This window comes from Choloepus didactylus, chromosome 6, assembly GCF_015220235.1.
Source record: "Choloepus didactylus isolate mChoDid1 chromosome 6, mChoDid1.pri, whole genome shotgun sequence".
Classification (NCBI taxonomy): Eukaryota; Metazoa; Chordata; class Mammalia; order Pilosa; family Megalonychidae; genus Choloepus; species Choloepus didactylus.
In genome coordinates this window covers 99,072,955-99,088,217 of record NC_051312.1, presented here as the reverse complement: position 1 = coordinate 99,088,217, position 15,263 = coordinate 99,072,955, and the positions used below count along the sequence as shown (strand labels likewise).

General features: G+C 35.1%; 1 protein-coding gene across 16 annotated transcripts in view; it reads left to right on the top strand.

Moving 5' to 3' along the window:
• Positions 1 to 15,263, top strand: part of DLG2 (discs large MAGUK scaffold protein 2) — a 2,332,374-nt gene that overhangs the window by 1,807,999 nt on the left and 509,112 nt on the right. For all 16 annotated transcript variants that reach the window (XM_037840899.1, XM_037840898.1, XM_037840904.1 and 13 more), the window contains one exon: positions 13,573 to 13,709. In XM_037840899.1, the coding sequence (XP_037696827.1) occupies positions 13,573 to 13,709 (137 nt within the window). The remainder of the gene's footprint in view (positions 1 to 13,572; positions 13,710 to 15,263) is intronic.

Genomic DNA, 15,263 nt, shown 5'->3' with positions numbered 1-15,263 from the left:
GAGAGAGAGAGAGGAGAATAAGTCCTAGAATGGGGGTAGACTTAAGTTTAGAAAGGAAAAAGGATGCTTATTCTTTTGAGGGAAAGCAGAAAGGATAGATAGATAACTGGGGACTCTTCACAATAAAATAGGAGTGATGTGCTAAAAGTGTGAGTGAGTAGTATGGGGTACATAGAGAAAAAGTTTGGAATATTGGCTATGGTAAATTAATTGGGCAATCTATCAGAGATTCCTTAAGCAGGACTGAGGATGTTCTAAGAGTTTTAAACAGAACTATATACATCCCACAACCCCCAGTTTTTTTTTCTTTTAAACCCACAGAGTAAGAAAATAAAGTTTTGGTTTTTAATTAACCATGTCTGCAGAGCCCAATGAAATTTATTAGCTTCTTAACTTAAAATGAAAGGTGCATGTTTTGGTATTTTTTATGGAAGAGATATCAAATAGTCTGTTACAAGTACAGACCAGACCCAGGTAAGTTTTTGTTTTGTTTTGTTTTGTTTTTTCTAACTGAAATGTATACATGTTAGGAAGTTAAGTTACCAATGTTGTGTGGGAGTTTTCTAAGGGCCAACCAGGGTTAAGGATGGATCTGGGTTTCCTTTAATAAAAATATATAGTCAGAATATATAGAGCTTACAGCACTATGTTAGTGTTCCTTTAAGCAGTAAACACCTTAGCTATCAGATATTAAAGAAACTCTGACAGAACCTGTCTGCTTAATAATATTGAATTATTCGGAGAGACCCCAGAGTGTTCTCCCAGTAAAGTCACATAAAATTAGGTTGAACCAGGTTATTGAATGGTTATAAGACATCACGGGGCTTAGTTCTCTATATCCACAAAAAATATATGGGTACATTATAATCATATGGCTTTTTTAAGCATTTCAGTTTTTATTCTGAGTTTCTCGAGCCCAACATCCATCTATGCTGCCAAGACTCTGCTTTCAGGCCCCTTACCACTCTTTGCCACCTCCTCCTCAGCGTGGGCAGGCAGCAGGGAAAAGGGTGAACTGTGATCTGTTCATAGTGTTCTTTTTTCAGAGAACGAGGAAAAGATTTTATGTGGAAAATGGCTCAATTAAAGTCTTGAACAATGTTAAGACATTCCTTTACCTATATGACTGCATCCCTTCTGTTAACATGGGTAATTATAATTTGGGGATATGCAAAAAATATGGAAAGATGAATCTGGTTTTATACAATAGGTGAAAGCCTGAAATTCTGTATGCACATCACATCTTTCTCACACATCATTTTTAATTACTTGGGAAACTAGCTGTCTAAAATTTCCATGCTTAATATTTGCTAGAGGAATAATTTTACTTCCTTTTGTGTTTTTAATATTTATATTTTTCAGGGTTGGCTTTTTTTTTTTACTGGTACATACATAAACATGTTTAATTTTAATCTTAATAGCCAAACATGCCACAATAGATAATATTAGCATCAGTATTTTTTGTGAAACTGCAGACAATCTACAGATATCTGAGTTTAAGTATAATTGACATCATCTGATTGACTTCAGACTAAGTATAGTGTAACATCATTTGGTAATCCAGGGCTACTACTTCGTCATGGACACTTCTTTTCCAAATGGTAACCATTTCTCTATCACAAAAATAGCATTTCCCAAAACAGTAATTTTGCTGTTTTAAGGTTCCTTACTCAAATGTTTATAATATTCATTCTATTTATCCTGTTAGGCACAATCATAGTTTATCAGTAAGGGTAACTTAATGGGTAAATGTAAGACCCAGTAGAACTGTATCCTAAATATAAAACTCTACTCTTTAATTCTTGTGAGAATCAGAATACAATTAAATAAGAAAAAGGCATACTTCCTGATAATGGACATGCAAAATAGAAAGTGGTAAAGTGGGACAAAAGCAACATAAAGAGGGGAAGCAGAAGGAAATGAGAGCAGAGAATGTGTATGCTATTGAACCTAAGTTGGTGTCTTCTCAAATTAATAGGTTATAGGTGCATGTTGTACAATATAAACCCCAGAATAATCACAAAGAAAGAATATAAAATATTCAAAACAAATATGAGAAATGGATCAGTGAGATACACATCACAAAAAACAGAAAAGGAGTTTGCAGTAAAGGAAAAGAGAGACCAAACAACAACAATATCGGTTGATAGAACTTATAAAACCAAAGGACATAATGCCTGAAATAAGTACTGCCTCTACAGTAATAACACTGAATGTTAATGGGTTAAACTCCCCAATCAAAAAGCAAAGATTGGCAGAATGGATTAAAAAAAAAAAAAAAAAAAAAGCATGATCCAACTATATATTGTTAACAAGAGACTCAGCTTAGACCCAAAGACACAAATAGGTTGAAAGTGAAAGGTTATGAAAAGATATTCCATGCAAATAGTAACCAAAAAAGAGCATAGCATTACTAATATCAGACAAATTAGACTTTTAATGCAAAACTGTTTTGAGACCAAGAAGGAAACTATATATTAATAAAAAGGGCAAGCCACCAAGAAGAAATGATAATTATTAATATTTATGCATCTAATGGTGTCACAAAATATGAGGTAAACTCTGGAAAAATTGAAGGGAGAAATAGATACATCTGTAATAATAGATCACCACTCTCATCAATGTATAGAACTTCTAGACAGAAGATCAATAAGAAAGAGATAATTTGAATACTATGATAAATGAACTAGACCTAACAGGCATATACATAACATTGCACCCCAAAAAAGCAGGATATACATGCTTCTTAAGTGCAGATGAGTCATTCTCCAGGATAGATCTTATGCTGGGTCACAAAACAAGTCTCAATAAATTTAAAAAGATTGAAATTATACAAAGTACTTTCTCTAATGATAATGGAATGAGGCTGGAAATCAATAACGTGGAGAACTGGAAAATCTACAAATATATGGAAGTTAAATAACAGACTCTTAAACAATTAGTTGGTCAAAGATGAACATTTGCAAGAAAAATCAGTAAATATCTTGAGATAAATGAAAAAGAGAACACAACGTATCAAAACTTATGTGATGCAGTGAAGGCAATGCTAAGAGGGAAATTTATAGCCCTAAACCCCTTCATTAAAAAGGAAGAAAGAGCTAAAATCAAAGACCTAACTTCACATGTGTAGGAACTAGAAAAAGAACAGCAAACTAATCCCAAAGCAAGCAGATGGAAAGAAATAACAAAGATTAGAGCAGGAGTAAACAAAATAAAAATAAAACAATAGAGAGAATTAATAAAGCCAAAAGTTGGTTCTTTAAGAGGATCAATAAAATTTACAAATCCTTAGCTTGACTGACAAAGAAACAGAGAAGATGCAGTTAAATGAAATCAGAAATGAGAGGGGGGACATTACTGTTGATTCCACAGAAATAAAAAGGATTATAAGACAGAAGATCAATAAGAAAGAGATAATTTGAATACTATGATAAATGAACTGTATGCCAACAAATAAGACAACCTAGATGAAAGGGACAAATTCCTAGAAACACATGGGCAACCTACAATGACTCTAGGAAAAATAGAAGATCTCAACAGACCAATTATAAGAAAAGAGATTGAAGCAGTCATCAAAAACCTCCCAAAAAAGGAAAGCCCAGGACCATATGGCTTCACACGTGAATTCTACAAAGCATTCCAAGAATTAATACCAATCCCATCAAACTCTTCCAAAAAAATTGAAGAGGAGAGAACACAACCTAACTCATTCCATGAGGGTAACATCACCCTAATATCAAAGCCAGATAAAGATATTACAAGGAAAGAAAATAACAGAAAAATGTCTCTTATGAATGTAAATGCCAAAATCCTCAATAAAATACTTACAGCTTGAATCCAAGAGCACATTAAAAGAATTTCATACCCTGATCAAGAGGATTTTATCTCAGGTATGCAAGAGTGGATCAACATAAGAGAATCAATTAATGTAATACATCACCTTAACAAAATGAAAGGAAAAAACTGCATGATCATCTTGATTGACACAGAAAAGGCATTTGATGAATGCCAGCATCCTTTTTAAATAAAACCACCTAGAAAAAGAGGAATAAAAGAAATTTCCCCCAACATCATAAGGGGCATGTGCCAGTTTGAATGTATTATGTCCCCCAGAAAAAGCCGTATTTATTCTTTGATGCAATCTTGTGGGGCAGACATTTTAGTGCTGATTAGATTGTAATTCTTTGAGTGTTTTCTTGGAGATGCACCCCACCCAACTGTGGGTGATGACTCTGAGTGGATAATTTCCATGGAGGTGTTGGCCCACCCATTGGGTGGGTCTGAATTAAATTACTGGCACAGTGTATAAGATCAGACAGAAGGAGCAAGCTGCCACAGCCAAGAGGGATACTTTGAAGAAAGCACAGGAGCTGCAGATGAGAGACAGTTTGAAGACAGCACTTGAAAGCAGACTCTTGCTCGAGAGAAGCTAAGAGAGAACAAATACCCCAAGTGCAACTGAGAGTGACATTTTGAGGAACTGCAGCCTAGAGAGGAACATCCTGGGAGAAAGCCATTTTGAAACCAGAACTTTGGAGGAGACACCAGCCACATGCCTTCCCAGCTAACAGAGATTTTCCAGACACCATTGGCCACCCTCCAGTGAAGGTACCCGATTGCTGATGTGTTACCTTGGACACTTTATGGCCTTAAGACTGTAACTGTGTAAGCAAATAAACTCCCTTTTATAAAAGCCAATCCATCTCTGGTGTTTTGCATTCTGGCAGCATTGGCGACCTAGAACAGGGCATATATGAAAAACCCACATGCTCAATGGTGAAAGGCTGAAAGCTTTACCTCTAAGATCTGTAACAAAAAAAGATGCCAACTGTCACCACTGTTATTTAACAATGTACTTGAAGTTCCATAAAGAACAAGAAAAAGACATAAAGGGCATCCATATTAGAAAGGAGTAAGTAAAACTTGCACTGTTTTCAGATGACATGATCCTATATAGACAGAGACCCAAAAAATCTACAACAAAGCTACCAGATTTATAAATGAATTCAGCAAACTGGTGGACACAAGATCAACATGCAAAAATCAGTTGGGTTTCTATACACTAGTGATGATCACTCTGATTATGAAATCAAGTTAAAAATTCCATTTACAATAGTAACTAAAAGGATCAAGTTTCTGGGAATATATTTAACCAAGGATGTAAAGGACTTATACACAGAAAATTACAAAACATTGCTAAAAGAAATCGAAGTAGACCTAAATAAGTGGAAGGCACTTCCGTGTTCATGGATTGGAAGATTAAATATCATTAAGATGTCAGTTCTACCCAAAATGATTTACAGATTCAACAAAATCCCTATCAAAATTTCAGGAGGTTACTTTGGAGAAATGTAAAAGCCACTTATCAAATTTCTTTGGAAGGGCAAGGACCCCCAAATTAACCATAAACATCTTGAACAAGAGAACAGAGTTGAAGGGCTCACAGTTCCTGATTTTAAAACATGTTACAAAGCTACATTGGTCAAAACAACATGGTACTGGAAAAAGGATATATATATTCACCAATGGAATTGAATTGAGAATTCAGAAATAGACCCTCATATCTATGGCCAATTTATTTACTTTTTTTTTTTTGGAGGTTAAATAACACTCTATTAACCAATCAGTGGGTCAAAGATGAAATTGCAAGATAAATTGGTAAATATTTGGAGACAAATGAAAATGAAAATGCAACATATCAAAACCTATGGGACGCAGTAAAGGTGGTGCAGAGATGGAAACTTATAGTTCTAAATGCATACATTAAAAAGGAAGAGAGAAGGCAGAGTTTTAAAACAGTTAATATTATCCTCTACCCTTTAGTCTGATTACTCCAATCTCAACTGAGGTCTGATCTCCTTTTCATCCTTTTTAACAGTTGATTCATGGTGCAATGGCAACGCTCAACAACTGCCACACTCTGGCTTTGAATGCTGGGTGCTACACAGACACCTGAAGCTCCAGGGACTGACCATGTCACACACAAACATCTCAGAATCTCAAAATTTAGAAATAACTGTTAGAAATCATGAATAAACATGACTGATGTAAGAGCTTACAATCTAGGAACCTTTACATAAGCTTTCCCCTTATAACCCATGCTCCCAGATTCAATTCCCAGAGTTTATACATTGTTCTTAGTCCATATTAGTGAGGCATTATAATGTTTATCTTTTCATTTCTGGTTTATTTCACTCAACCTGTACTCATGGTCCATCCACTTCATTGTATACCTCATAACTTCATTCCTTCTTGCTGCTCCCTCATGCAAAAACATCCATATATTTGTACATTTAAGCACACTCATTGACCATTCTCAGTTACACTAAGTTATACAGTCCTAGTCTTTATCTTCTATCTTTCCTTCTGGTGTCATACAGATCCCTAACCTTCCTCTTTCAACTATAGTCACAGTCATCTTTTTTCAATGTACTTACAATGTTGTGCCACCATCACATAGTATTGTACTATCCATTTCTAGATCTACACAGTCAATCCTCTAGGGCATTCTATACTCCTTCAACATCAAATGCCTGATCTCTGCCCTTTCTATCTCCTGATATCTTCATTTCTACACTCTTCTCTAAACCTCCCTCTGATGTCTTTTCCTTTCTGTCTATAGCACTCCCTTTAGTATTTCCTGTAGAGGAGGTCTCCTGTTCACGAATTCTCTCACGGTTTATCTGTAAAAATTTTAAACTCTTCCTATTTTTGAAGGACAGTTTTACCAGATATAGAATTCTTGGTTGGCAGTTTTCCTCTTTCAGTATCTTGAATATGTTACACCACTGCCTTCTCACTTCCATGGTTTCTGCGGAGAGATCCGCACTTAGTCTTATCAAGCTTCTCTTACTGTGTGATGGATTGCTTTTCTCTTGCTGCTTTAGAATTCTCTCTTTGTCTTTGACATTTGAAAATCTGTTTAGTAAGTGTCTTGGAGTAGGTCTATTTGGATCAATTCTTTTTTGGGGTACACTGTGCTTCTTGGACCTGTAATTTCATGTCTTTCATAAAAGTTGGGAAGTTTTCATTGATTATTTCCTCTATTATTCCTTCTGCTGCTTTTCCCTTCTCTTCTCCTTCTGGTACACCTATAATACATATATTTGTGTGCTTCATGTTGTCATCAGTTCCCTGAGACCCTGCTCATGTTTTTCCATTCTTTTACCTATCGGTTCCTTTGTGTGCAGGATTTCAGATGTCCTGTCCTCCAACTCACTGATCCTTTCTTCTGCCTCTTCAAGTCTGCTGTTCTATGTCTCCATTATGTTTTTCATCTCTTCTCTTTTATTCCCATAAGTTCTGCCATTTGTTTTTTCAAGCTTACTAATTCTTCCTTATGATCACCCGGTGTCTTCTTTATACCCTCCATCCCTTTTGTCACATTCTCTCTCACCTCATTGATTTGATTTAAAAGATTTATTTGAACATCTATAATTAATTGTTTCAACTCCTGAATCTCAGTTGAAATATTAGTTTCTTTCTTTGGGAAATATTAAAATATTATATTAATATTTAATATTAAATTAAATATTAATATTTAATATTTAATTTAATATTAAAATATTAGTTTCTTCCTTTGACTAGTTTCTTCCCATTTCTTGATATGGCACATGATTTTTTGCTGGTGTCGTGGCATCTTGCTTTCTTGGTTGGTTTGTTCTGGAGGTTGTTTTCTCTCTCTCTCTCTCTCTCTTTTTTTTTTTTTATTAAATTCAGTTTTATTGAAATACATTCACACACCATACAATCATCCATGGTATACAATCCACTGTCCACAGTACGATAACATAGTTATGCGTTCATCACCACAATCTATCTCTGAACCTTTTCCTTACATCAGAAAGAACCAGAACAAGAATAAAAAGTAAAAGTGAAAAAAGAACACCCAAATCATCCCCCATCCCACCCCATTTGTCCTTTAGTTTTTATCCCCATTTTTCTACTCATCCATACACTAGATAAAGGGGGTATGATCCACAAGGTCTTCACAATCACACTGTCACCCCTTGTAATTATTACATAATTGTCTTCAGGAGTCCAGACTGCTGGGTTGGAGTTTGGTGGTTTCAGGTATTTACTTCTAGCTATTCCAATACATTAAAGCCTAAGAGGTGTTACCTATATAGTGCATAAGAATGTCTGCCAGAGTGACCTCTCGACTCCATTTGAAATCTCTCAGCCACTGAAACTATTTTGTCTCATTTTGCATCCCCCTTTTGGTCAAGAAGATACTCTCAGTCCCACGATGCCGGGTCCACATTCATCCCCGGGAGTCATGTTCTGCATTGCCAGGGAGATTTACATGTAGGGGGCAGGGCAGCGAGTTCACCTGTCGAGATGGCTCAGTTAGAAAGTGTTTTCTCTCTTTTGCGTAAGGTTTTCTTGTTGGCTGACTTTGGCTTGTTGGAGAGCTATGGTCACCATTGGCATCTTGCATCTTGCATCCATTGTGGCTGCCTTGCATGCCCCAGGCTGCAGCTCCCTCTCTGTGGCCAACTGAATTTTGACAAGCCTCCCAAGTCCACTCAATTGGTAAATAATAGTATCTTTAACACATGGTGCTTGGAGAATTGAATGTCCATGTGGAAAAGAATGAAAGAGGACCCCTATCTCACACTGTATACAAAAATTAACTCAAAATGGACCAAAGACCTAAATATAAGAACCAGGACTATAAAACTTCTAGAAGGAAATGTAGGGATGCAACTTCAGGATCTTGTGTTAGGCAATGTTTTCTCAGACTTTGTACTCAAAACACAAGCAACAAAATAAAAAAATAGATAAATGAGACCACCTCAAAATTAAAAACTTTTGTGCCTTGGTGGAATTTTGTCACAAAAATAAAAAGGAAGTCTACTCAATGGGAGAAAATATTTAGAAACCACATATCCAAGATGGGTTTAATATCCAGAATATATAAAGAAATGTTACAACTCAACAATAAAAAGACAAGCAATCCAATTTAAAAATGGGCAAAAGACTTGAATAGACATTTCTCCAAAGAGGATATTCACATGGCTAAAAAAGCACATGAAAAGATGTTCAGCATCACTAGATATCATGGAAAAGCATGTCAAAATCACAATGAGATACCATTTTACAACCTGCTAGGAAAGCTACTATTTAAAAACAAAACAAAACAAAAAAAAAACAGTAAACTCCAAGTTTTGGAGAAGGAGAAATAGGAGCAATCCTTCTTTGCTGGTGGAACTGTAAAATGGTACAGCTGCTGTGGAAGACAGTTTGGCAGTTCCTCAGGAAGCTAAATATAGGATTACCATATGAACCAGCCATCATGCTGCTAGGTATATACCTAGAAGAATTGAAAGCAGGGACTCAAATAGATATTTGCACACCGATGTTCATAGCAGCATTATTCCCAATTGCCAAAAGATAGATGCAACACAAGTGTCCATCATCCATAAAACGGATAAACAAAATGTGGTATATACATACAATGGAATATTATTCACAGTAAAAAGGAATGAAGCCTTGATGCATGTGACAACATGGATGAACCTTGAAAACATTATGCTAAGTGAAATAAGCCAGACACAAAAGGACAAATTTTGTATGATTTCCCTGATATGAACTAATTATAATAAGTAAATTCATTCAGGTAGACTCTATAATATAAATTACTAGGGGATAGAATGTTGTTAGAGAATGAGGAGTTGATGCTTTATTTGTGCAGAATTTCTATTTAGGTTTATTGTAAAGGTTTGGAGATGGATGGTGGTGTTGTGGCAAATTATTGTGAGTGGAATCAACAGCACTGAATATATAGGTGAATGTGTTTACAAGGAGAAACTTTAAGTCATATATGTTACTAGAATAAAATTAAAAGATAAAACATTGGACCATATAACAGTGACTCCTATTGTAGATGATGGACTATAGTTAATAGTACAAATATAAGACTGTTCTTTCATGAATTATCACAAATATATGACACTAATACAAGTTGTTAATGGAAGGTATATGGGGGTAAATACACCTAATGTGAACTATAGTTGATGGTAAATAGTACTATTTTAATAATCTTTTGTCAATTGTAACAAAGCTTACTTCTGATAAAACAGGTACAATTATATATATATTTATATATAACATCTATTATGTGCCAATTCCTATAAAACATATATATAGTTATCCTCTTATTGCAGATGAAGAAATAAAGACTGAAATTTGCACAGCTAGTAGATGAAAGTATCAGGATGAGGATCTGACTCTACTATTGCTGTTTCCTGCCCAGGGGTTGGTATAAACTGAGCAGACTGAGGATATAGAGTTAATGAAAGTTCATCTGATACAGTACTCACTTTTTCGGCTGTTTCTCCCTCATTAAAAGCCACTGGCTTCATCTTCTAGCAGAGACTTTCTCCAAGAAATTTTCCCCATACATTTGAATTCATTTGTTCATTCATTCCTTATTACATGTTTATGAGGTAACCAGGTGCTTGGCCTTCTTCTAGTTGCTTGGTGTAAAGCAGACAAAAATCCCTGTCACCCTGGATCTTAAATTTTCACCAAAGAGATATATAATGCAAAAATAAACAAAATGCATAGGTGACATTTATTATGCTAGATGGAAATACTTGCTCAGGGAAAATGAAAAATAAAGTAGGTTAGGGGCTTGGGGCATAGTGTCAAGAGATAGTATTAAATAGGTTCAGGCCCCTGGAGAAATTGAGTTTAAACAAAGACCTGAAAGAAGGGTATTCCAGGCAATGGGAATAGCTAGAGAAAAATGTCTCAGGCAAGAGCATATCTCTATATTCTAGAAATATCAAAACAGCAAGTATGGCTAGTAGAAAGAAGAGGAAAATTAACAAATGAGGGGAATGGGAGAGCAGTAACTGGGATGGAAGTTGTGCTTGTCATGGAGGGCCTTAACTCACCTAGGTTCAGTAATAGAGACTGTCTGCCCTGTTTTAACAGAGAGTTTGCAGGGAACATCTCGTGCCTCCAGACTGATATTATGGATTTGGTCTTATTGCTCAGTGGTCCTAGCCCACACTCATTTGGTTCTCCAAATATCAGTTACATTATCTGGGTTTAGAACATTGCTTCAGTCAGGCTCAACCACACTCACTAATATGCACTCACTCATGGATCAGCATTTCCACAGTGTTTCTGGTCAGTCCATTCCTTGGTTTGCATGTACATTGGCCACCGTCAACAGCATCTGGTAATACAATGCATAGTATATATTCAGGAGATGCTCACTGAATGAATGAATCAGGACAGATTCAATCCTAGAACACAGTTGGACTCTTGCTCCTGTAATGAACTTGTGTTCTGAAAACAAACATAAGATACACATTTACTTACCATGTTGGAGTGAATACCTGGAATGTGGTTGTGTGTTCATTAAATGTTGATTGTCTTTAAAAGTATCCATGTCCCAAAAAGGAAACAGAAATCAGGGGAGATTTTGAGTTCTGTACCTTCAGAGGTATTCTCTGGCTTGGAGAGAAAGGTTTACTGAAAATACCTTGCTTCACCTTGAGCAGAGTCACTAGTTAAATAGAAGTGCATAAACCTGTTCTAAAAAAAAAAAATGTTATTCCCTTTTTAGCTTATGTATTTTTGTCTACAGTATCCAGTGTTACTCTATTGTCTTGGTGCAGTCTTCAATGTCAGATGTCAACTGCATAGTTATTACCTTTGTTGGACTTAACCTTGTTTATGGAGGTAATTTGTTTCCTTGGCTCTTGTGTAACTCAGAGGCTCTGTGGCATTTACTGCTGGCATAGTGGATATAAATCAGAGTCCCCGCATTTGTTTTTAACTTTTTCCTTCCATAGTTTAGAATGACGTCTGTCCTCCTATAAATGCAGTAGATTGATCCTAGTATGTGGCTATAAAGTTTTTGTAGATATATATTTTTAAAACTCCCTATATTCATGTTTATAATAAAGTAGAAATTTTGGAAAACGTGAGCTGACATGTTTTTAAAATTTCATAGGGAAGGCCAATTTTGGGATATATTTCTCATCTTTTTTTTGATAAGCAAAGTCTTTAAATCTGAAGCAAACAAATACATTCATTGTTCTGTGGGGTGGCAAAGCATGGATAAAGAGTAATTACTCACTTCAGTAGGAAATTAGATAACACTTATTTTAATTCCCCATCAGTTTAAATCCATTATCCATTTATTTTTAACAACTGTTACAGTTAATTTAGCAAAAAATAAAAAAAAAAAACATTGGTTTTCAAATATAATTCCAGAGGTATTATTTTATAATTTATTATGTTATTATTTTTCCATTAACTAATCGTTTATATGATATTAAGAGAACATAGCCCTACCCAATATTTATTCAGTAAAACTATTGTGAAATGGACTAAGTATTTTTAAAGTGTTTCTCATTATTGTTGTATAAAGTGGCAAATATTTCTATGATTGCTTTATCATTTGACTAGGTGTGTGGTTTAAAAACACACTCACAACTTTCTTAAGCCAACAAAGATACAGAAATTCTGTTTTTAGTAACAAAGATATTTGATTAATATATGTATTTTAAGTAATTTGCATGTTAATTACTATTCAGATTTTTAAATATAGTTAAAATGTATGCTACAAGTCTTGAACTAAATGTGTATTCAATTATATTCTCAAAAGGATATTTTATTCTTATACCTTTAAATAGGTTGTCCTTCATTTGGAATGATGTCATGTTGATTTTTAAAAAATAACTGTATTCTTGTTATCATTCCATAGTTTAAATATAATAAAAGAAAATAAAATTCATCTCTCAAAATAAAAAAACTGCCATGTTAAAAGTGCCATTTAATATTCTGAGGTTTGTTATAAAAGTAATAAAGTCTAAGGATATAATCCATTTCTTTAGCCTGTGTAGAGAGAGGATGGTTCATTTCTTTGTGTAACTAGACTCACTCTCAGTTAATTATAGTAAATGCTAGGAAATGTGGAAAGAAGAAACACTAGCCAGAGAAGAAACCATGAAGGGCAAGCATCTAGATTCTTTTCCTTATCTTCTCTTTGAAATTTTTTCATAAATAGCCAATATATCTTTCTCATGGCTCTTGTGTCAGAATTTGGGAGGTTTGCCCAACAGCTCATGTTTCATCCTCAGATATCAAGAGTGCCTAGGTCTCTACCCACACGATGCATGATGCTTCTCCACTCTGTGCTAAAGCCACCGCAACAATGAAGATGAGCCTATAAACTCAACATGAGCAGGAGCGCCCTTGACTTTTTCCTGGCTTGCCTAGGATCTGTCTACACCCTTTTTCCCTATCCCGGTGCTGGCTAGGGAAGAGCAGATAAGTGTACAGTTGTCAACGAGAAATAGAACAAAATTAACGGTCCCCATGGGATGGACTTTAAAATCTTTGCTTCATTAGCATAAAACAATGAGCCTTCAAATATTTTAAACAAAATCAATTGAAATAAAATCTTTACTGTTTTTTATTGTCATTACAATAAATCAAGGATTAGTTTTAAAAAAGTTAAAACAATTGTTGAAATATGGTTACTTACATTGCTCTTAAAAAAAAAAAAAAAAACTAGGCTTTTAACTTTCTGTTCCTTTTCCACAGGTTTAGGCTTCAGTATTGCAGGAGGTGTGGGCAACCAACACATTCCTGGAGACAACAGCATTTATGTAACTAAAATTATAGATGGAGGAGCTGCACAAAAAGATGGAAGGTTGCAAGTAGGAGACAGACTACTAATGGTGAGTATGACTCAAGCTAAACTATATGTGTATTTATAAAGTAGAAAAGGAGACAGGAGAATGGATTTTTTTTTATTGAGATAAGAGAGTTACATTGAACAAACTCTGGGAGTTAAAATCTAGAGTATAGGTTACCACAGATAGAGGGTAGAGAACGGGAAGATGATGCTTAAGGTGTAAAGAATTTTTAATAAGGTTGATTGTAAATGTTTGAAAATGGATAGAGGTGATGATAGCACAGTACTGCCAGTGTAATTAACAGTGATGAGTATGAGTGTGGTTGAGAGGAGAAGTCTAGGGTCATGTATGTCACTAGAAAGAAAGAGCATAAAACATGGGACTGTATAAAATAGTGAAACCTGCTGTGGACAATGACTGTGGTTAATTGTACAAATATAAGAAAATTCTTATATGAACTAAAACAAAAGTATGTCACTATTACAAGGTGTTAAAATCAGGTGGTATGTGGGAAAAAAATACAATTAATGCAAACTAAGGACTATAGTTAACAGTAAAATTGTAATATTCTTTTATCAAGTTTAACAAAAGTACTATACCAAAGCTAAGCATCAATAATAGGGTGGTTATGACGGGTATGGGATTTTTTCTTTCATAGCAATGAGAATGTTCTCAAATTGATTGCAGTGGTAAATGTATAATCCTGTGATTATACCAAGAGCCATTGATTGTACACTTTGGATGCATTGTATGGTGTGTGAATAAAACTGTTAAAGAAAAGTACATGTACAATTGCATCATTTTTTTGATATTTTAATAACAGGGATCTAAATTTTGACTAGTTTTCACAGATATATGTGGTATAGAAATGGCTTGTTATTCTTGCAATGTCACCCATCTCCTGTAGGCTAGGGCAACTACTATTACCAGACTGCTGGAGAGGTAGACTTTGCAAAATAGTCTATTAGGTTTATTATTTGCATTTATGTGTCTCTTCATGATCCTTCTTGTTCAACCAATGTACACACAGTCCCTGATTTCCAAGAATTTATATTCTGAACTCTATCAGTGTGTAAGTGGATCCTTTCACTCTCCCCGCTGTGCCCTGGCAGAATTATAGCTGTTTTATTCAGGATGTCCTGAGCAGTGATTGACTCTGACACACAGCCACCCTTTCTAAGCCTTGGAGTTACATGATAACTAAAGCAAAATTAAGGCTATTATGAGCAGCAAAGCATTTGGGGTTGCAATAATAGAGTTGCTTAATGTCCATTTGCTGTTGTATGCCAAATCTATAGGAAAATAATCAAATATTGAAAATTAAAAAATAACTGAAGTAAAATAAATATATCTTATCATATGTCTGCCCTTGTTAGACAGGGTGTCTAACCTATGTCTACAAGGAGCCATTGTCTCCAACACTTTTGTGAGAAGTGTTTGGGGAAGATCACCCATACCCCAAAGCTTTATGTTCATTGTGTCCACCTCTCTGAGCCCAAAAGGGCTTGTGTTTAGTCCCAGCAATCTGTTTCGTTCATAGTTGTCAGTTCCCTTTGTATTGAATTACCTGGATAAGACTTTTATAATAATCCTGAT